The sequence below is a fragment of the Nilaparvata lugens genome, chromosome 11 (assembly GCF_014356525.2).
Source record: "Nilaparvata lugens isolate BPH chromosome 11, ASM1435652v1, whole genome shotgun sequence".
Classification (NCBI taxonomy): Eukaryota; Metazoa; Arthropoda; class Insecta; order Hemiptera; family Delphacidae; genus Nilaparvata; species Nilaparvata lugens.
In genome coordinates, this window is record NC_052514.1 from 4866641 (window position 1) to 4890986 (window position 24346).

At 35.5% G+C, this 24346-nt stretch overlaps 1 protein-coding gene across 1 annotated transcript in view; it reads right to left on the bottom strand.

The window, feature by feature from the left end:
• Window positions 1-24346, bottom strand: part of LOC111055214 — a 128632-nt gene that overhangs the window by 78620 nt on the left and 25666 nt on the right. The window contains exons 6-10 of the mRNA XM_039437457.1: window positions 17691-17784; window positions 15301-15455; window positions 9099-9248; window positions 6350-6545; window positions 131-212 (exon numbers count right to left, since the gene is read on the bottom strand). Of these exons, the coding sequence (XP_039293391.1) occupies window positions 131-212; window positions 6350-6545; window positions 9099-9206 (386 nt within the window). The 5' untranslated portion in view covers window positions 9207-9248; window positions 15301-15455; window positions 17691-17784. The remainder of the gene's footprint in view (window positions 1-130; window positions 213-6349; window positions 6546-9098; window positions 9249-15300; window positions 15456-17690; window positions 17785-24346) is intronic.

Below are 24346 nucleotides of genomic sequence, written 5' to 3' on the forward strand. Positions count from 1 at the left end.
CACCGAAAATTCAAATAAACAAAAAATGACAGAAGATAAAAGAGGACATTATAGATGAGATGACAAAATTAAGAACTGGTAAGGTAAGTTTGCTCGTATGGTTTCAGAATATTAGAAAACAATTTCTTACCGGTGAGGAGAATGTGGTAGAGCAAGTTCTGTGACATCTCCGGTACCAGAATGATTCGGTCTAGTCAATTTTAAAACACCTTCTGAAAATTGAAATAGTAGCCTATTATTACATTTGAAATTACACACGAAAAATGCAATCTCAACTGATCTACAATATCGCTCTACTCTCCTCTATAATAAAATTCTCATTAAATTTGAGAGTCAGCACCTGATTAACTTTGGCTCACTTTGGTCTGCATGAAATAGGTTGAGACTTCGCTCTCTCGATCCGAACAAATTACAGGGTTGCCAAATAGTGTAAAATTGCAACTTTATCAAATATCCAATTTTACGTCAGGATTGAACGTAGAATATAATTTCCGATATCCCTGTAGTGCTAAAAATGTTCCGGGGTTGAAGGATTAAAAGAAAATTCACCTTTTTGATAAAGTTGGAATCTCGTTTTTCTTTAGAATATCACTTCTTTCACAATTATGAGGCGTCGTGATACGTAAGAATTTTTTATCAAAAATGATTCAGACATCGATAGAAAGAAGACATTCTCCCCGTTATTTTGATATGAAATAAATCATTTCGATATCTCTCACTATTCACCAGAAAGCAGCCAGTTCAAAAAATGTCTGTCAATGATGGCCTCCATCTTGAAGTTTTCTATGACGACAAATATTTTTAAGATTGTTATCATGATATTCTTCTTCTACACATCATTACGAAGAGATTGGTACCATTTTTAAGTATATACCTTCAAGGAGTCATGAGTTACACGGCTTTCTAATTGCTAGGTTTGGTATATTATAATGGAAAAAGCGTGTTTTCCGCTGCAATCATTACTTTTCTCTCTTTTTCCGATGACACTTTCATGCTAGAGCCAACGAAGAAATTGAGATATCTTCCACGGCTGTTACCCGAAAATGAACACGGAGTGCCTTTTCCTTGACATATGCGCCCGGACTAATTAGCAAATAGGTCACAGATAGTTTTATCAGAAACAAATAATAATAATAATTATTATAAAAAATTGAACAGTATCTTCGCTCTATGGTTTAATTGAAGAGGCAGTCATAATATTATTGGTCCTCAACTTCCTTCCAACCTATATTTAGAATGCAGTATCTATTGTAACATATTCAATTTGGATAGATAAATAAAAATCCCTAGCTGAAATATTTATAGGTCTGAGTAAAGTAACTGGCTAATATCGCTAAAGAGATAACATAAAGATTAGATAATATCAGATTGTCCTGGCTAAACTGTACAACAGCCTAAGAGGAATTGAAATAATTTTTTGCTAATATATAATATTATATAAAATATTGAAGGTTGAGGTTAGGCATAAACATTTAGTGATCGGCGACCTAATGATCGACCGAGCCATGCAACGTAAAATCTGACCAAACACCTTGGCAGAAATTTATTGTGGCAAAACGGTATGCAATTTGAGGAATAAAAGGTCTCATGTGGCTAATTATTATGATGCATGAAACAAATAATAACATATAAAAAATTAACTAGCATGTAGAGAGCATATTCAAAAAACCTAATAAAAATAATTAAATGTATCCAGGAAATAGGAGGTTACCAGGCGCATGAATACTGAAATAATTTGCATGCACCAATCACATAATGGCAATTGATAGGCGGCAATAGTATGCCGATTCAAAAATATTTGTATATATTTCTACAAATAAATAGAATTTGTATAAAATTGTTGTATAGTCTATGTTTTGGATATGGCCCGAAGGCAAAGAAATTATTAAACATACAACATAAGTAATAATTTAATATTTTAGTATGGTCTATTTCAACCTTGAATGGCGGAGGACTAGGATATTCAAATTTTATGTAAATTTAGAAATCGGAAGTGAGAATTGTAAAAATTAGAAAGGAGAACCAACACTCGCCTGCCAAATGCCACCATGAGAGGTCCCTAAATGTTATAGAGCATAATACCTTGCTATAACTTGTAAAAATTTAAAGTTAGATTGAATCACTAAATTTCTTATAAGACTTTGTGATGCTCTTATAAAGCAAAAGTCATTTTCATTTTTTTTTTTTTTATAATTTTGTTACCCCTTGGAAGAGACGACTCCGGCTACCATAGTCCAGGACCACCAGGAGATGGATCGACATCAGCAGCTCATAAGAAAATTTCGACACGTGAGTGAGAAATATTGAAATAGTGATAGGGCGCCCTCAGTGCTTCGAAATTACATGAGAATCAAAGCTAGCTCGTCGAAAGGGTTATCTCATAAATTAAGAATTTAGTAAAAAATACTTGCGCAAGTAAATATAGTATTAAAGGTATTTTATTAGAAGAATAACGAATAAATCCACATATCAGAAGTTCTATAAATTAAAGAAGTATAAAATCTAGGCTAGAAATACATATTCATATGATCTTTAATTTCTGCAATATAATTTGCAATAGTTTGTTGTAGCTCTGATTCACTAGATGAATTGCTCTATTTATTCCGTCAGGTGCCGAATCTTGCACCCTGAGATAAAATATATATTCATTGCAAAGAAATCTATTAGAGACCATAGAATTTAATATTCATATCCGGATTATTGTTTGTCGATTTATCAAGCTGATTTTTAAGAAATCTATTTTGAATGGAATTGTCCAAGTCGACAAGTATTGGCAAGCTGATATCGCAGCTACATGTAAATGGATGCATATGATTATAAAAATAAAAGCACATGGTAACGTTTCATGCTGTAGAATTTAGAGAATAGTATTTAGCCTGTGATATTTTATTGATTTCGATTATTGTTCTATTTTTATATTATATATTTTTTATCGCTCTTTATATTTTTTGCCCTGATCTATTTTTGCAATATTTGTTAATATATGTATCAAATTGTTTATGGTGTGCAATTTATTTTAATTCCTCAATACTATAGGATAAGTACTATATATATATTTATTTTTTAATGAATTATCAGAATTATAGTGGAAGCTCATATCTGGGCCTATAAAGATTTTTATGAGACTGTATCCTATTAAAAACCACGACCTAATTTTTATAATTATATTAAAATATTTCATGCTCTACCGACTGATGCCAAGCAGGAGGCTAATCGTTATTTAAATATAAAAAATAACGTGACACTATACTAAGTATTTTTACTTTCCTTGCCCTATAGGTAAGGAAAGTATTGCTTTCCAAAAAAATCTGGTGTGGTACACTCACACAACTTTCCTTGCTCATTGAACTGTGAGCCTCATTCTTAAACGAGAATAATTTAGAGGAATAACACGATGACGATTGGCGGCAACATATTTGAAACTACGATCAGACTACTGTTATGTGTATTTATAATTGTTTCCAGAGTACTTTTTTCTTTGTGTAAATTGTGAAATCCGATGATTTTTTTAAAAGTCGTCAAAACAGCTGTTCTACAGATGAAATATCTCGACTATGTGTTCTTTTCATAGACTGCTCTACCTACCTACCTCATGCACGAGAAGGAGGTTACAAAGTCCATTTCTCAAGGATGGGGTGGACCCCCCATTAGTTTCCCAGTAGGGAGACTCATGCCAGTTGATAGAGCTGATAAATAACTATACAAAGTATGAATTTGAAATAAATCAGTCAAGTCATTTTTGAGAAAATTGTGAAAAACATGGTTTTTTAGTAATTATTCGCCATTTTTCTCAAGAATATTACGGAGCTCCTGCAATTTTCCCAGAAATGAGACTCATGTCAGTTGATAGGGCTTATAAATAGATATCTAGGGTATGAATTTTAAGAGAATCGTTAGAGCCGTTTTCGAGAAAACCGTGAAAAATATGGTTTTTTGGCCATTATCCGCCATTTTGAATTGAATTTCTTATTGTTGGATCCTCATGGTATAAGGACCTTAAGTTTAAAATTTCAAGTCAATCGGTTAATTAGGAATGGAGTTATCGTGTTCACAGACACACACACACACAACACACACACACACACCACACACACACACACACACACACACACACACAACACACACACACACACACCACACACACACACACACACACACACACCACACACACACACACACACACACACACACACACACACACACACACACACACACACACACACACACACACACCACACACACACACACACAGACCAACACCCACAAATCATGTTTTTGGACTCAGGGGACCTTGAAACGTATAAAACATGAAACTAAGGTACCATAATTTTTTTTGGAAAGCAATACTTTCCTTACCTATGGTAATAGGGCAAGGAAAGTAATGAAACGTATAGAAAACATGAAATTAGGGTACCTTAAATTTCTTTGGGAAGCAATACTTTACTTACCTAGGGCAAGGAAAGTAAAAAATTAAGGTACCCTAATTTCAAGTTTCCTATACGTTTCAAGGTCCCCTGAGTCGAAAAACATGATTTTTGGGTGTTGGTCTGTGTGTGTGTATGTTTGTATGTGTGTATGTGTGTATGTGTGTATGTGTGTATGTGTGTATGTGTGTGTATGTGTGTATGTGTGTGTATGTGTGTATGTCTGTGTACACGATAACTCCATTTATAATCAACCGATGGATTTGAAATTCTAAACTCAAGGTTCTCATATCACGAGAGGATCCGACAATAAGAAATTCAATAAAATTCAATTCAAGATGGCGGAAAAAATGTCGGATAATTACTAAAAAACCATATTTCTCACATATTTCTCGAAAACGGCTCTAACGATTTTCTTCAAATTTATACCATTGATAGCTATTTATAAGCCCTATCAACCGACATGAGTCTCATTCCTGGGAAAATTGCAGGAGCTCCGTAATAATCTTGAAAAAAACGGTGGATAATTACTAAAAAACCATGTTTTTCACGGTTTTCTTGAAAACGGCTTCAACGATTCTCTTCAAATTCATACCAAGGATATATTCATAAGCCCTATCAAGTGACATGTGTCCCATTTCTGGGAAAATTGCAGGAGCTACGTAATATTCTTTAGAAAAATGGTAGATAATGACTAAAAAACCATGTTTATCACGATTTTCTCAAAAATGACTTGACCGATTTTTTTCAAATTTATACCCTGTATAGTTGTTTATCAGCTCTATCAACTGGCATGAGTCTTCTCCTGGGAAACGAATGGGGGGTCCACCCCATCCTTGAGAAATGGACTTTGTAACCTCCTTCTCGTGCATGAGGGAGGTAGGTAGAGCAGTTTATTAAAAGAACACATAGTCCAGATATTTCATCTGTAAAACAGCTGTTTTGACGACTTTTAAAAAATCAACTCAAAGGAAAAAGTACTCTGGAAACAATTATATATAAACATATAGAGTAGTCTTATCGTAGTTTCAAATATGTTGCCTCCAATTGTCATTATGTTATTCCCCTAAATTATTCTCGTTTTTAAGAATAGTATAGCAAGCGTTGCCGCGTGGCCGTGGCTGCTATGTGAATTGCTTCATTTGATTAGCTGGGAAGCGATGTTTTGAAAAGTAGCTAGCGTGCGTCCAGCCACGCACGCCACGTGCTGTGTGGAATGGCCTTAAGGCTTACAGTGCAATGAGCAAGGAAAGCTGTGTGAGTGTACCACACCAGATTTTTTGTCATTTCAATCCAAATTCATAAGTTGAAATAAATAAAAAATTACCATATCATATTTCAATGGTACATGAAATATTCAAAAGAGTCACTTTCAATTGAGGAACATAGGAGCTATGGCATTTGAAAATTGTTTTCATGGGTTGAAACACTGATAAAATATTGAAGGGTAATGGTTTATATCTTTATTTTATTTCAACATTAATTTGAATTGAAGCGGCAACAATAATTTTTCAAAATACTCAGAAATAATAATTATTATTCCAGATTCTATTTTGAGCTCGATGGAAGAACCTCGTTAATCAGACACCCGCTTTTCCGGTTTTTCCCGGTTAATGTTAATCCTACCGTTTGGTCGGCTCAATAGACTACCGCTGTTCCTTCTTCTTCCCGTTTTTTCCTTCTTCTTCTTCTTCTTCTTCTTCTTCTTCTTCTTCTTCTTCTTCTTCTCCTTCTTTTCTTCTTCTTCTTCTGCTTCTTTCGACTCTCCTCTCACTCTTTTCCAGTTTCCTTCTTCTCTAGCCTCTTAGTTGGTGTGAATGATCTAAGTGATATTCGATAGTCCGTTTCTTCTGGTTTCCCCTTCCGTGGCCTGCAGGTGTCGAATTATCGAGGTTCAACAGCGGCTCGTATTGTCAATATCTTACCGAATTTCACGACACTTTCTTTGTGAATGTATTTGATTTCTTTCACAAAAATGATCATATTGCCACGCACGTTTTCTCTCGGTGAGCTCTCGTTGGGCTTGGTTCTGTAAATGGTTACTCCATCGTAATTGTACAAAACATCCACGCTATACAGCTTATCAGAGTCCATGCTGTATCCATTCACAATTCTGTACATCTGGAACGCATAAAATGATTACTGTGAGTTACTTTAGTAGGTCTGATATAATATTCATTAAACAGTCAATGCTGTTTCTCAGAGTCAAGGAGGATAAAATCCTTGTGTAAATTCAGGTAAGTTTAAACAGTTGTTGTTGGGCATTGTCCAAAATAAGGTTAGCTTTCCACACATAATTTCTATTTAACCTTCCGGCAGTCGCGCTGTTGAAAAAAGTACAAGCGTGTCAGTTATTCGCTGCACAAAGCTATTGAATGGGGTGGTGTCAATGAATGAGTCACCTATGCATTCCAGAACCTTCCCCCATCACTCCACTGAGTTGCAGTATCAACCGAGCAATGGTTCAGTCTTTAGGTACCATTTAGTCGCGACAGTGCATCAGTCGTACTGTGCTTAAGATAGGGAAAGCTGTATACGGGGACTGTAAACGAACCAATAACACAGAATTGATAGATTCACTTGATGTACCTTATTGAGCTATGAAATGGTAATCATCCAAATGTTCATGGGTGTAAAATAATCCAAGAAGATGGAAAATGTGATTATACAATTAATATGTTTTGACAGTAAACATACTACATAAAACTACATAAAACTTGGAAAATTGAATGTTGTACAAAATACAACACGCGACTGCTCGTGTGATTGAGTAGAGCGCGACTACCGGAAGGTATACTGTAGTAGAAAATTAACCTGCAAAATATAGATTTTGGATATAGATGGAATAATCCAAATAATTTAGGTATTCCATGACAGCTATTAAACTACGCATGTATTCCAAAACAATAACTAATAAGTGTTCGCCTAGTTATTAGGTCTAGATTTTAAATTTAAATCCTATCCTCGTCGAGGGTTTAAAATCGCGCTGTATCAGGTTCTGGACTCAATGATTTCTGATAAATCCTTGACTCGGAAAGAGGCGAAGACCAGATTCAAGTACTGGATTTATAAGTCCTTTACCGTGAGAGTGAAATTATAAACTCCAGAGTTAAAAGTGATCAGTTGAATGAGGTGAAGACGAAATATCTGAGAGTGTCACCAGCAGTAGGTAGAAGAGATGCTAGAGACATGAAGATTGGACTTTAAACATTCCAACAGGTAGACGAGATTGTCTATCTGGGAGCAAGATAGATAAGAAGGTAGACAAGAAGTATTTGTCTACTTGTGACAAGTAGTGGGAAAGTCTCAGCAGAGATTAACAACAGGATCATGGCGAGAAACAGGGCATACTATGCTGGTATCAAGTATCGAATGCTACCAAGAGTTACAATATTACAATTATATAAAGCATTGGTGAGGACTGTGGTGTGTTAGGGATCGGAAACATGGTTGCTTACTGCTGAAGATATGCAAAGACTGAGAGTTTTGGAGAGAACGGTGGTAAGAAGAATCGTTGGCGCTATTTTTGAGAATGGTCTTTGGAGAGGAAAAGTAATTTTGAAATAGAGGAGTTCTAAAACAATGGTGACATTGTGCGGTGGTTTATCAAAGATGGCAGAATAAGATGGATGGAACATACTGTTGAGAATAGGAGAGTAGTGGAATGTACACATGGAAGGAGAGGATATACAACAGAAGAAGAAAAGGTCAACCGAGAAATAGGTGGATGGATAATTTAAAAGGACGCTTGGAGTTCGTAACTGGAGGAGCCAAGCCGAGGATCAAGACGGATGGAGAGGCTATGTGAGGGTGGCCAAGGATTGTAAAGACCGGAGTAAGTAAGTAGGTGAAAAATGATCTCCAAACTCCAGAGTCTAGTTACGTCCTAGACCACGTCGATGCCCCGATTCAGAAAGCCAATTTTCTGACTCTAGTTGAAGTCCAGAGCCTAGCTAAAATACTGAGCTCGGAAACCGGCCCTTAACCTAGCTCCGCAGTGCAGGCTGGATGCTTGTCTGACTCGGACTAGGCGCTGAGACAGCAAATATTAGCAGCGTTAGTGGGAATGCGAGCGGCCGCAGTAACATCCAGTCCCACCCAGCAATGGTCGGCGTAGTTCCGCCTAGCGGACAGACGAAAGATCAATCCAGTCGGTTATTTGATCCTTCCAGCAAGGCTCAGCCAAGCAGCCGAGACAATAGAACAATGGAGTGGCGGTCTTATTCGCGTTCATCAGCAGTTTTCTTTCTCATGATTATTTTGATTTTTGTTTTACCTATAAGCAATAATAACTCCAGTCACCAGTAAAAAGTTTCCAGAAACGTGGTCTAATATCATATTAATGACTTTTCATAACGATTTTTAATTATTTGAAAACATTGTAGACATTCTGAGCCTTCAGGCTAAACTTGGGGTCGCTGAGAACGAATCTGCAATCAGAATTTCTCTATCACGAAAAATAACGAAAAAACGCTGATCTTCCGGCAACCGTTAACAGTCATCCTGCAATGCGGCCGAAACACTTCCAAGCCAGACACCCATCTCAAATGACTACAACGCCAAGCTGTGAGAAACCTTCCTGCACTGCGATGCTAGATTTAGATGCTTGATTTCAAAAACTATCAATTATTAAGATTAATCATTGTTGTTTGATATTAGTCTTATCTTCATCACCTTATCAGCTGTGTCTGGTTCAGTTGCACGAGTACATTCCCACACCTCTTGATACCAGTGCTGCAAATAATACTTTATATCCACTCTAGTTCCATTACCAGTTTTCATCTCAGTTTCATACCTTTTTCAATACCCTCTTGAAGATTGCAGCTTGAAATCAGAATAAGAAAAAGAGTTGAAAAATTCATCCTACTCAAGATTCATGATTCTTGTTCGAGGTTTTTGGAGTCTGGCCTCACAAGATGTTAAACTAACAAACTCCAATAACTTAGCTTGCTTATAATAATTCCTTGCTTAACTTATTCCTTATAATAATAACACCTCAGAGGAACCCAACAATGTTAAAGGTTTATTAAATACCAGCCGTCAGGCTCGCTTCGCTAGCCATATCAGGGGGCGGAGCCACCGTGACCCCCGACTGGATCGTCCAAAAATGAGATCAGCGGGCTAGCTTCGCTCGCCTGTATTTTTCATTTCAGCATGCTTCATTCCATCAGAAAGTCAAAGTACTTCCTCGCTCGATTCAATCACCGATTAATTTCAATTATTCAGTGCAATTTGAACATTTTCTGTCTATTACTTGATGAAAGAACTGAGAAAAAACCCACTAATTTTGAGCGTATCTTTGGCGTTATTTCAAATTCCCTCTAAAGGTAGGCGCACATAGATCGTCATCGGACGGACGGCCCACATCGGACGGATCGGACGATTAGATTCGATGCATTGTTTTCAATTGTATTTAATTGGAGTGTGCATACCTAAACAATGCTTATAGGTAAGCGCACTCCAATTGAAAACAATGCATCGAATCTAATCGTCCGATCCGTCCGATGCTTGTCGTCCGTCCGATGATGATCAGTATGCGCCTATCTTAACACAACATTATTACACCCCAGCTGAGCTGCTGTAGTAAATTTGAACATTTTCTGTTAATTTGTTCTCGATAAAGCTGAGAAAGCGCAAAAAAACGCTGGAAAAACGCAGATTTTGGGTGTATCTTTGACGTTATTTCAAATTCCTCCCAACATAACATTATTACAGACTAGCTGAGCTTCTGTACTAAATTTGAACATTTTCTGTTCATTTTTTCTCGATAAAGCTGAGAAAACTCTAAAAAACACAGATTTTGGGCATATCATTGGCAATTTTTCCAAATGCATTCTTAGTGCGCCTCCAAAGGGCCAACTGGAACATACCTACCAATTTTGAACGTTTTTGGTACGATAGATTTTTAGTTCTGAGAGTGAGTGAGTCAGTCAGTCAGTTAGTCAGTGAGTGAGTGCCATTTCGCTGTGATATTCTACTATGATTTTCTAGTTGATATGCCAGTGGTTTCATTCCCAACTCTTTGTTCCTTAGTCGTATGGTGTTGATAGAAGTCATTATACAAAATTGGTAAGATATACAAAATTGTTTTTTTCCTTAAAATCCTACTCAATTTTGAAAAATCATAACTCAGTACTCATTGGAGATAGAGAGTACTGAATGATCTCATTTTATTCAAAATGTTATAATCTAGAGAAAAGTTGAGAGCGAAATTTTCTGTCCGATCACTGGATTTGGCGGTAATAGCTGAAAGCTGGAAAATGAACCGAAAATACGAGGTTGTCGGGCCATTCTGTAGCACAAGGAAATTTTGCATAAAAAAATTGGTTCCGGACTTCTCTCATGTATCCAAACAATGAAAATATATTCAGATATCAGAACTACTATCTTGCAATCACACCCCCCTTTTTTACTTTCCTTGTCCTATTACCATATGAAAGGAAAGTATTGCTTTCCAAAAAAATTAAGGTACCCCAATTTCTAAATTTCTATACGTTTGAAGGTCGCCTGAGTCCAAAACAGTGGTTTTGGGCATTGGTTGTATATATATATATATATATATATATATATATATATATAATATATATATATATATATATGTGTGTGTGGTGTGTGTGTGTATGAGTTTATGTGCGTCTGTATACATGATATTTCATCTCCCAATTAACGGATTGACTTGAAATTTGGAACTTGAGGTAAGGTCCTTACAATATAAGGATAGTAGGGGTAAAGTGAGAATTCTGGAGAAAAGCTGAAGAAAATCTGGAGAAAAGCTGGCTCAAAGCTGCCCCAAAGCTGGCTCAAATCTGCCCCAAATCTGATTCTTGGTTCTAACCTTGCCCAATCCAATGTAATCTGATCTAACCTAACCTAGCCATACCCCTAATCTCACAATAAACCTCAAATGAAGATTTCCCACTTTTTTGGAAAAAAAAACTAGATCCAGCTTTTTTTATTTCTTGAATAACTAAGAAACCGTTAATTTTACAAAAAAATTACAGGAGTAACTTTTTCTAGTAAATCTAATAACGAATCCATTGACAGCCCATTTGTCAAGATTGAACAAAAAATAAGGATCTCATGGGAAAACTAGATCCAGCTTTTTTCAATTTCTTTAATAACTAAGAAACCATTAATTTTACAAAAAAATTACAAGAATAACTTTTTCCAGTAAATCTGATAACGAATCCATTGACACCCCATTTGTCAATATTGAACAGAAAATATGGAAAAAGTAGATCCAATTTCTTGAATAACTAAGAATAATTTTTTTCAGTAAATCCATTATTTGTCAAGGGATCCTAACTCTGAAACCGAGCAACAAGCATTTTTATGTTGAGACCCTTTCTTAAACCTCAGCACTAAACCCCCCCCCCACAGGGGGGGGGGGTTGGACGGCTTGACCCTCTGCCTTTAACCTGAACTACTTGAAAACTCACCTCAGGTTGTATTGAGAAGAAAAAATATATAATAAAAATGTATAAGAAAGAAGTCAAATCAGATATATTACTTGTTGATCAGAGTGTATATCTTGATGAGAGTATTACCAAATATGAGTATATCACTCACACACCATATATTCAACAGACATTTAATTACAATGATGAAATTTGAATTAGTTTAAAACAAGAAGATATTTATACACTTCCAAGTAGAAGTTTTCTCATAATTGAAGGTAAAATCAAAGTGAAAGATAAGAATGATGTTGAAACCAAGGACTTTTCACTTATCAATATGGAGTTGCATACCTATTTGATGAAATCAGATATGAATTGGGAGGGGTTGAAGTTGATCGCACACGTAATGTAGGATTGACAACAACCATGAAAAAAATATCTACGTCAATCAAAACTCAATGAAAAAATTATGACAATGCAGGATGGAAGTTGACTGGATGGAAAAGTTTAGATAAATTCTGCTTTTGCATTCCTTTGGATATGTGGTTAGGTGTAATGGAAGACTATAGAAAAGTTCTATTAAATGTTCGTCAGGAAATTGTTCTATTAAGATCATCATCAGACTTAAATTGTATTGAATCAGAAACAGCAAAATCGGTGAAAATTGATATTACATAACTACAATGGAAAGTACCCTACATACATGCTTCTGACACTGTTCGTCTTGATCTGCTGAGTTTAACACATAGTGATATACCAATTACCATTCCATTCAGGTCATGGGAATTGCATGAATTTCCACAATTACCTGAAACTACTAATCTTCAATGGACAGTTAAGACAAATTCAAACATATTGAAACCTAGATTCATTATTCTTGGATTACAAAAGAATAGGAAAAATGTTATAACTGCTAACAGGTCACATTTTGATTTCTGTAATCTGAACAATGTTAATCTCTATTTAAATGCTCAATCATTCCCTATGAAAATATTGTTGGTAATAAACATTTATTGTATCACATGTTCTCTGAATTCCAAAATGAATACTATCCTTATAACAGCAGTACATCAATTGATTATAAAACATTCGATGAATATGCACCATTGGTTGTTATAGACTGTAGTAAGCAAAATGAACTATTGAAATCTGGTGCAATAGACATAAAGTTGACATTGGAAACAACAAATAATTTCTCAGAAAAAACCAGTGCCTACTGTTTTATCCTCTATGATAATGAGTTTGAATATACACCACTGAGTGGAACAGTAAAAAGAGTATTATAAATCTTCTATAAAATAACAAAAACTAGACAATATTCAAATCAAAAGTATTATCTACAAATGTAACAATATTTTACCTTCAGTATCATCCCATTGATTTGTAGAATTGTTCTTGTCTTGATCTCCAACCATTTTCTCCAAATTTAATTTTAAAGCATTTTATATTATTATTCAATTTATCAGCTCCTTTCAAAGCAAAATACTGACTGTGATGATATAGTGCTATCCATATGAGCTTAGATTTTTCATTAAAGTTGAATAATGTTCTTGGTCTGGGTAACCAAACCTACATTTTTTTCTGGGTGTACTCACCTACATCTACAATTTCTTTCTGGGTGTACTCACCTAAACCTAAGATTTTTCACCTATATTCATTACATTTTTTTCATACCATTCTTTAAAAGAGATTCCAGAAGAAAGTGAGAATTGTTGGATTAAGTTTGGATCAGTCATATACTTCCATTCTTTTTCATTATTGAGATTGATGTTTGGTATGAAAGTTGCAGCTAATGGTATACATTGTAAAAAATGGAAAAAATTCTGAATCAAATGTTTGATATCAACATTAATATCACTATTATTATCTTTATCATACAAATATCGACCAAATTTATCAACACTCATGATCTTTTTTTTATAATAAATGTTTAATACAACCTGAGGTGAGTTTTCAAGTAGTTCAGGTTGAAGGCAGAGGGTCAAGCTGTCCAACCCCCCCCCCCTGTGGGGGGAGGGGGTTTAGTGCTGAGGTTTAAGAAAGGGTCTCAACATGAAAATGCTTGTTGCTCAGTTTCAGAGTTAGGATCCCTTGACAAATAATGGATTTACTGAAAAAAATTATTCTTAGTTATTCAAGAAATTGGATCTACTTTTTCCATATTTTCTGTTCAATATTGACAAATGGGGTGTCAATGGATTCGTTATTAGATTTACTTGAAAAAGTTATTCTTGTAATTTTTTGGTAAAATTAATGGTTTCTTAGTTATTCAAGAAATAAAAAAAAAGCTGGATCTAGTTTTTTTTTTCCAAAAAAGTGGGAAATCTTCATTTGAGGTTTTATTGTGAGATTAGGGGTATGGCTAGGTTAGGTTAGATCAGATTACATTGGATTGGGCAAGGTTAGAACCAAGAATCAGATTTGGGGCAGATTTGAGCCAGTTTCGGGGCAGCTTTGAGCCAGCTTTTCTCCAGCTTTTCTTCAGCTTTTCTCCAGAACTCTCACTTTACCCCTACTAAGGATCAGACACGAACTATTTCGATCAAATGCAATTCAAGATGGCGAAAATGTTGTCAAAAACAGGGTTTTTCGCGATTTTATCGAAAACGGCCCCAACGATTTCCAATTAATTTCATATCTAAAATAGTCATTAATGAGCTCTATCAACTGCAATAAGTCTCATATCTGTAAAAGTTTCAGGAGTTCCGCCCCATCTTTGCAAAGTTTCATTTCAGATTCCCAATTATCAGGCTTCAGATACAATTTAAACAAAAAAATTCAATTCGGGTAGAAAAGATTGAGAATGAAAATCACTACAATCAATGTCCAGTAACATTTTATCTTAAATTGAAAATAAGCTCGAAATTCGAGAAAATGGTATTATTCAATTGCAATCTGTTGGCAACTGTTGATTCTATTAAATCATTCACAATGGAGAGATAGCATACTTCGTTTGTCTCCAGTGTTATTGTCCTGTCACCAGCTGGTTCAGATATTTCAATAGTGGACTTGAGATGCGTGTGAACACTAGCGTCAGGTGATCAATTTTCATAATGGCAAGGAAAGTTGTGTGAGGGTGACAACAGATTTTTTTCTTCATTCGAGACACAAATTCACACAATCTTATTTGACTGTCAGCTTTTCCAGGTTCAAGGGAGTCTGTTGGAAATTGGAACACATGAGTTCCCCTCACCTCTCCAAGGACGTTGCCAATTCGTCAGGCGTATTATAATCGACGGAAATCGGAACAGATGAGTGCAACGTTGCAAAATAAGAGTTGATCAACGTTTCAACAGCGTCGGCAACGTTGCACTCACCTGTTCTGATCTCCGTCGATTATAATACGCCTGACGAATTGGCAAAGTCCTTGGAGAGGTGAGGGGAACTCATGTGTTCCAATTTCCATCAGACTATTTTCGAGCGGTTGGCTATAGGTGAAGTGACAATGATACTTAGAACATTTAATTCAATCAACTTACTTCATTTCCATTTCATATGATCCAAAAACTTTGGTCCACTTTGAGCCAATAATAAGTGACACCTTATTGATTTCTAATCCGGTAGGAAATTTTGGTATTTCTGTCACGTGCAATCTCTTCAAGTAATTGATTCTGGTTGGCACTGAGATTTTTCCCTGACAAATCAATTTAAACATAGCACTTAAGTGAAAGGTCAGATCATAGATGCATCGAGATCTGAAGGAACTACTAATTGAGAAGGCAGTGTTTCGACCAATTTTGCTATTGTGAGGTACACGTTATAATGGCAGTGAAGAAAGGTAGGAGAAAAACGTTGCCAAGTCTCTCCATTTTGCTAGTGAGTGTACACAGCTGTTACTCAATTCATCCCATTAAATTTGATCTAATAATAATTCTCATTCTCTTGATAAAAAAATCAATTTCATGTAAAATTAATTAAATTCACCAATAGAATATATTTTTTCATAATTTGATTCAAAAATTTCCTTTCATAACTGAGATCAGATTTTTTCATACAAACCTGAAATGGCGGCTAATTTAGAAAGCTATGATACACCAATCTGAACTTCAAGACAACAGAAATTGAGTTATTTGGTAGGTGTTCTATTCCAATTTTTTTTTTAATAATAGAAAAATAATCCTATTTATAATAATAATTTCAACTGAAATAACCTTTTAATATTATTTATACCGGTACGAGTAGGTATAATCTACACTTGTAGGCTAACTGAAGCATGGATGAAGTCTAGGATGTTTAGTTACCAACTTTTAAAATGTCATTTCAGGTATTTTGATTTGTTTTTCTTATACAGTAATACCTAAAAATCATTTCATGTAGCCTATTCAAAAATAAATTTTAAATCAATTATACGACTTGTATACTGAAGTAGTTTGGTAGAATGAAGGAGAAAATTACGGCTGAGAATTGTTTGTTTACTTCTGTACAGTCACTGTCAAAAGTAATACTCTGTCAAAACATTGCGAAGCTAGAGAGAGATAGCGCTATCGGCTTTGTTTCATGAGAGACAAGGATAGCAACACTATTGTCAGTAGTATACTGCCATTATAACGTGAACCTCACTATAGTTCGAGTTTTTAAGTGGCAAATCAGCTAAGTTGGCACTTAGCGAATTGAGAGGAGAATAATAGATGGAAAATGGAAAAAATCAACCAATAACGCAATGAAATAAATCAGGGGTCTCCAACCTTTTTTATCCAAGGGCCACATTGTTAATTCTTAGGAGGCTAGGAGGGCCAATGGAAACAGGATGGAAACTAGGATGGACGTGGAATTTGACTTGTGGGGACAAACACGACGGGGGATTTGGGGGGTGTACAATTATTATATAATATAAGGAGTTTTAAGTATGTTTAAGTAGGAAGAAACAAAACAATTAATTTAATTCTAATACTAAGTCCAATTTATTGAGAGTAAAAAGCTCATAAGAAAACTTGACAATGCATGAGTTTATAAAAAGCTACCATGCTAAAAGAGAATACTCATTTTTAGTGAGAATTTGTTTTCCACCTGAATTGTCCGCCCATTTAGGATCAAACTTTGTGGTTCCGATCATTTGGATTGATTTCAAATTTTCATTTGACAAGAAAGTATTTGGATTTAACAAACTTCATTTTTGAAAATGTCTGCTCACACTTGTAGGTAGATCCAAAAAGAAAAAACATAGCTCGAGCATGGTTTTTTATACTTTTAAATTCTTTTTCTGGGAGAGAACTGTGAAATGGAAGTAGGTTACCTTCTTTGTAGCGTTCAAACAGGGACATGTACAGTCCGTGTAGACCATTTGCTAATATCTCACAATGGTTGATCGCTGCTTGTTTACAGCTAATTTTACACTTATTAAGAATGGAGTGGCTAGTAAGAGAAGAGTACTGAACTCACAGTTGTTGTCAAAAATGTGTATAAATATATATTTTTAAAAATCTGTTGCAATAACTCTCGGCGGGCCGGACAAAATCCATCCGACGGCTGGATGTGGCCCGCGGGCCGTAGGTTGGAGAGCCCTGAAATAAATTATGAGATTTAAATGAAAAGACTAAGAAATTGTGAAAAAATCATGAGAATAGAATGTAGATACTTCTGTTGGGCGGAAAAATTACCCTTTACAACAACTTAGGAGTTCCCATGCAAGGCAAAGAAGAAGAAGAAAAAGAAGGAGAAGAAGAAGATGGAATTTTTGGATTAACCCCATAAGCTGGGTTAGCTGGGTTTATCTGTGATAGTCACATATTCTACACTAGGGCCAACATAGTGTGTTTCTATTAGTAGTTAGTAGCAGTGTGATTCATGTTTATATTATTCATTATCAGACTATTATTATTCACCAGAATAATAATATTATTACTATTCATCAGACTATTATTACTCTCACCTTATTTGATCAATATTTTCAACGGCCGTACTTCCACTCTTCCATCCAGCTGTAGGCTGAGGCACTGGTTTCAGTAGAAGAGTTTCATCATAGTCTGCAAATAAGAAGAACAATATGTCAGCAAAAAATAAGTTACCAGTTTAAAGTGAATAGCACTGGAAAAAATGTTGTCAGTTATCAATTCATATACTTTACCACCCTCATCACAATACAACTATTCAACTATGAGACTTTCTACCACTTAACCATCAAACACTAGTAGTTCTGCAAATAGTAGACCTCGCTCATGAATAGTCTACAACTTTCAAACTAATGAGAAGGGCCATTAAGAAAGTACAGTATATTGTGAAGATTTATCCATGTCATCTATTATTTTTACTATTACTTCTTCTTACTTTTTTATCTATTACTTCTTACGAGTTTGAAAAAAAGTGTCGCCAGCTGACAAATTTAGGATAAAACTGTTAAGTGAAGAAACATTTAAAGTAAATGCAGTTGATTCAGAGACTTATCGGATTATTCCAGAGAATTGATTAAAGATGTGCTCAACTGGCACTCCTATGAAGATAAACAGTCGAGACCAATAAGAGTGATGAATAAAAAGCTTCATCAATCTTGTAGTTCAGAAATTATTCTGGAAGATTTGAAAGTAAGAGGATTGAAAGTTCTAGAAGTTGTAAACAAGCTGAGGTGGAAGACAAGAGAACCATTATATATGTTCATGGTATCATTCAGCGCGGAAGAAGATATAAAAACAGTATTTGAATTGAAAAATATACTTGGCTGTAGAGTGGAAGTTGAAGCATTGAAGAAGGCCAATCTGATACCGCAATGCAAACGTTGCCAAGCATACGGCCACACTCAAAAATATTGTAACAAGGAGCCTAGGTGTGTTAAGTGTGCAGGTAAACACCAAACAAAGAAATGTTTGAAACCCAACGATGCTCTACCAAAATATATTCATTGCGGTGAAGCACATCCAGCCAGCTATCGAGGTTGCACTGTTGCAATCGAATTGCAAAAAATCAGGAATTCTACTAAAACAAAAACTATTGCAGATTCACGAAAAAAATCATTCAAAATATCCCACCAAAAATCACGGAAAATACAGAAGCTCACAATCTAAACAATGGTAGTGCAGTTAAGAAATTGACTTTCGCCCAGATTGTCTCAAAAGAAAATAGATCGAAATTGGAAGAGCCAAAAAGTGAAGTAGGAGAAGGCAACAATAATATTTTGCAGCTAATCTTGACAAAACTGGATAGACAAGAGCAAATAATCACCTCATTACAATCTAAATTTCAGAAGTTAGAACTGAATAGACTACTGAAAATCGAATGATTCATTCACTAAAAATAATGGAATAGAAACGCGAATGGATTGTTACAACGGCAACAGGAGTTAGAAGCAGTTCTAGACATAGAAAAAATAGATATATGTCTTATATCTGAAACTCACTTCACAAATCAATCGTTTATCAAATTCAAAGGCTTTAAGATCTATCATGCTTTACATCCCAGCAATGTCGCGAGGGGTGGGAGTGCCATCATTATCAGAGACAATCTACAACATCATGAAGAAGTGAAACATGAAAGTGATAGAATTCAATTGATAGGTGTAGCAGTTCAAGCAGTAAATTATAACTTCGTTGTTGCAGCTATTTACTGTCCTCCCAGATATTCCATCAGAAGAGAGGAGTATTCGACATTGCTTGATATGTTAGGAGAAAAATTCATTCTTGGTGGTGATTTCAATGCAAAGCACGTGCATTGGGGATCGCGCTTAACAACCCACAAGGGAAGACAGCTCTTCGAAGCAATGAATGAGATGAGGTGCGAAGCCCTTTCAACTGGCAATCCAACCTACTGGCCCACCGATACGAGGAAAATCCCAGATCTCATAGATTTCTTCCTGACAAAAAATATATCAGTTAATTATTTGCATTTAGAGGATAGTTTCGACCTTAATTCCGACCACTCACCCATCATTATGACTCTGAGTGATTCAATTCTACGGAAGGAAAAAACTTGTCCAGCGTTAGCAAATAGCCGCACTGATTGGGATGGCTTCCAACAGATGCTGGAGGAAAGAATAGAATTGAACTCACCATTAAGAAACGAAGAACATATTGATCGGGAGTTGGAGAAGTTTGTGACTGATATCCAACAGGCAGCATGGTGTAATACCCCACAAATCAGAAGAAGAACCACTGGAAATAATTACCCTGCGGAAATCAGAGAATTGATTGTTGAAAAACGAAGAGCTAGAAGGAGATGGCAGCAATCACGTTCCCCCCAAGACAAAAGAGTTTTGAACAATCTAACTCAAGAACTAAGGAGAGAGATTCAATGTATCAAGGATGAATCAATTAATAGTTACTTGAGAAACTTGACAGCAGAATGCAGTATGGACTACTCACTCTGGAAGGCAGCTAAAAAAATAAAACGAATCATTCAACAATTTCCTCCTCTCAGAAAGCAGGACAGACAATGGGCAAGGAGTAGTGATGAAAAGGCACAGACATTTGCGGATCATCTTGTAAACGTTTTCCAGCCAATCAACTCAGGTGGAGAGGAAACTTTAGAAGCGGATGAGAATATCTTACAGCCGAATCAAGAAATAATTTGTGTCGCAGTAGAAGAAGTGAAAAGAGAAATAAGGAATCTGAATAACAAAAAAACCCCTGGATTTGACATGATAACCGGCTCAGTCCTCAAACACCTACCAAGGAAAGCAATAGTGAAATTAACAAACATTTTGAATGCTTCTTTCAGACTAAAATTGGTACCAGGAATATGGAAAGTACAGAGGTTATAATGCTACTGAAGCCAGGTAAAGGCCACCATGATCAAGGCATAGGATATAAATGTGATAGAGAAGTGCTTAGAGAGAAAAAATTTGTTCAGCAGCTTTCCTTGATAAAGGGTAAGCTTTTGATAAAGTATGGCATGAAGGTCTTATTTTCAAGCTCAAAAAGTGCTACCAAAGCAATATACAGATATATTACAATCCTATCTGACTGACAGATACTTTAGGGTCAGGCATGAAAGTTCATATTCTGATTTGAAGGAAATTAAAGCAGGAGTTCCCCAAGGCAGTGTTCTGGGACCAGTTCTTTACCTACTCTATACCGGCGATATTCTCAGCCTTGATGAGAATACTACAGCAACATTTGCAGACGACACAACCATATTATCAGTAGACAGTAATATTCATATTGCAACAGAGAAACTTCAGAGATCCATCAACAAAATTCAAGATTGGACTAGAAAGTGGAGAATGAAATTGAATGAAACAAAGTCGATTCACATCAATTTTACCAATAAGAAGGACCTGCCCATACCAATAACTATCAACAACCAAGTTGTACCATATGCTAATGATGCCAAGTATCTAGGTATGACCTTGGACGCAGAGCTTCGCTGGAAGGCCCATGTCAAGAAGAAGAGAGAAGAGCTTGGAATCAAATATAAGAAGCTGTATTGGCTGATCGGAAGAAACTCCATTCTTTCAATCCGAAACAAAGTACTTCTGTACAAAAAGATTTTAAAGCCAATATGGACGTATTGTATACAACTTTGGGGGTGTATCAAAGACAGCCACATCAATATCATTCAACGCTTTCAAAACAAAGTGCTAAGGAACATTGTGGATGCTCCTTGGTATGTCAGGAACAGCGATCTTCATAGAGACCTGCACGTCGACCTGGTGTCCACCGAGATCCATGCGGAGAGGCACGAGGGGCGACTGCACCAACATGACAACGTCGAGGCGATCCAGCTGCTAGACAATGGAGGGTTGGTGCGGGGGCTCAAGAGGAGGAAACCGTTTGAACTAGTGTAGTGATTATTCAAGTAGTGTCCAGTGAAAGAGCAGAGCAGTGATTGAGTGAATCTAGCTTCTATAGTGCAGTCAATAAGTGTACATATTAATTAAACAATAGCAGTAAGAGTTCCTAATGAGAAATTCACTGTTCAATTTTTCAAGTAGTAATTTAGGATAGAATAAATTTGCTCATTAGTCTTTAGACAAGATGGCTATAGTATTGACCAATAGAAAAAACATCTATTATTTACTCCATTGAAAGTGCTAAAGACATTGTTTCCAGGGACACCGGACTTATAAATGTCTCAAGGAGGTAACTTCATATCGTCCACATATTTAAAATATTACAAATTTTCCAACAATTGATCATAAGAATTCGTTCAACTGACAGAAAAATGGATATGCAGTAGGAGATTTAGATGATGAATCGTCTCACAGACTATAGTGAGGATTCTAAATAACATGGGTATGTTGGTGCCAATGACAGGAGGTTGCTAATAATGTTTTTCATGGAAAGTGGATTCAATATTATGGCGGCTTGTTATGCCTATGCAGAATGTTTATGCTCACAAGTCGGTTTCCTAACTCATACTAAAGCGAAAACAAGAGCTAATCAACTAAGCTGTGATGTCTCCGGCCGGTTGGGTAGGTCTAGAAAATATTCATCTATGAAACAGGGAAATATCGTGTTGAAAAGGGAAGAAATGGTGCAATCAAGTGAGAAGTTTTCTTCAATTAATAAATACAGTATGATTTGGAGCGGCTCAGACGTTTCAAGGTTCACCGCTGACAACACAACTCTTGTCCTCTATCGATAGCATTCCAAGGATACCACCATTCATTCAATACAGCACATTTTAGAGCGGCACAATAATTTATATTGAAACCGGAGGTCTTATCAAAAATCGTTACACATACGTTTCTGGGCCTTGTTTCAAAGAACTTGTATACCAAATTTCATCCAAATCGGACAATAACTGCGACTGTAACTGCGGTACAAACAAACAGACAAAAGCCGATCGAGTCGAAACTAAGACCTCAGCTTCCCTTCGGTCAATAAACTTTTCATCCATCGAGCTTTCAAGGGATCAGTAAGCCACTTATTATTTCGATATTCCCTTGAAAATTTCATAGGCCAATGGATTTTTGATTTGAATAACAAAAAGAATGGAATCGAGTAGAATTTTATCAGTCATCAAATTGTTTAAAAAACAGTGATTTTTTGAAGGCTTACTCATTCATTATTAGATAACAAGCTAGGATGCTTGGAATTTGGCTACAATAAAGCATTATTTCAACCAACTATATAGGTTTAGTTTTAACTTGATCAAACATTTTCTTAAAATTTACATGATTTTTATTTTCATTGCCCTATTACCATAGGTAAGGAAAGTATTGCTTTCCGAAAAAAATTAAGGTACCCCAATTTGTAAATTTCTATACGTTTCAAGGTCCCCTGAGTGCAAAAAAGTGGTTTTTGGATGTTGGTCTGTATGTATGTGTGTGTGTGTGTGTGTGTGTGTGTGTGTGTGTGTGTGTGTGTGTGTGTGTGTGTGTGTGTGTGTGTGTGTGTGTGTGTGTGTGTGTGTGTGTGTGTGTGTGTGTGTGTGTGTGTGTGTGTGTGTGTGTGTGTGTATGAGTGTATGTTCGTCTTTGTACACGATACCCATCTCCCAATTAACCGAATGACTTGAAATTTGGAACTTAAGGTCCTTACACTATAAGTATCCTACACGAACAATTCCGATCCAATGCAATGCAAGATGGCGCCTAGAATGGCGAAAATGTTGTCAAAAACAGGGTTTTTCAAGATTTACTCAAAAACAGCTCAACGGTTTTGATCAAATTTATACCTGAAATAGTCATTGATAAGCTCTATCAACTGCCACAAGTCTCATATCTGTAAAAATTTCAGGAGCTCCGCCCCATCTATACAAAGTTCGATTTTAGATTCCCAATTATCAGGTCTCAGAAAAAAATTTAAACAAAAAATTTTGAGTGGAAAAGATTAAGGAGGTGGAATAAGGTAGGATTAAAAATCTCTACAATTAATGTTCAGTAACATTTTCACCTAAAATTGAAAAAAAAAAACACGAAATTCGAAAAAATGTTATTATTTCAATTATTGCAAATTGTTGGCAACTGTTGATTCTATTAAATGATTCACTATGAAGAGACAGCAGACCATTATTATAAAATAAAATAAAATTCAATAATTGTTTACTAATTGATTATAAAACGAACATATGCTTAAATTCATATGACTAATTTATTTCTGGTAAAAGTTATTAAATTTAAATTTATATTTTAAAATTTCTTCATTTTATTCATTCACTTCTAATTTTATCAATGATAGGATTATTTAAGTCAAATTGGATTATATTTATTAGATTATTCCTATTCAATTTTTCAGTTTTATAGATATAAAATTCTTCTTCCACATTCAATTTATTACTTTCACTACCAATGCTTAATATTTTCATATTAGAATTTATATTGATATAATATTATGATTATTCTCAATTGAATGCTCAGCAAACGCTGATTTTTTAGAAGTATTTTTTGAATTTAAAGCCTGAATATGTTCATTGAACCTTTTTTGAAAACATCTACATGTTTGACCAATGTAAAATTTTTCACAGTTACAACATTCCAGTTTATAAACGCCTGATTTTTTAAATTGTTCCTTGTGTATTTTTTTATTATAAATCTTCTTTATTTAATCAAAAGCATTATTAATTTGTTGTTTTGTATCCTATATGATTTTTTTTTGCGAACGTCTTCCTAATTGCCTTATTGAGAATAGTATTGTATGGAACACAAATATATTC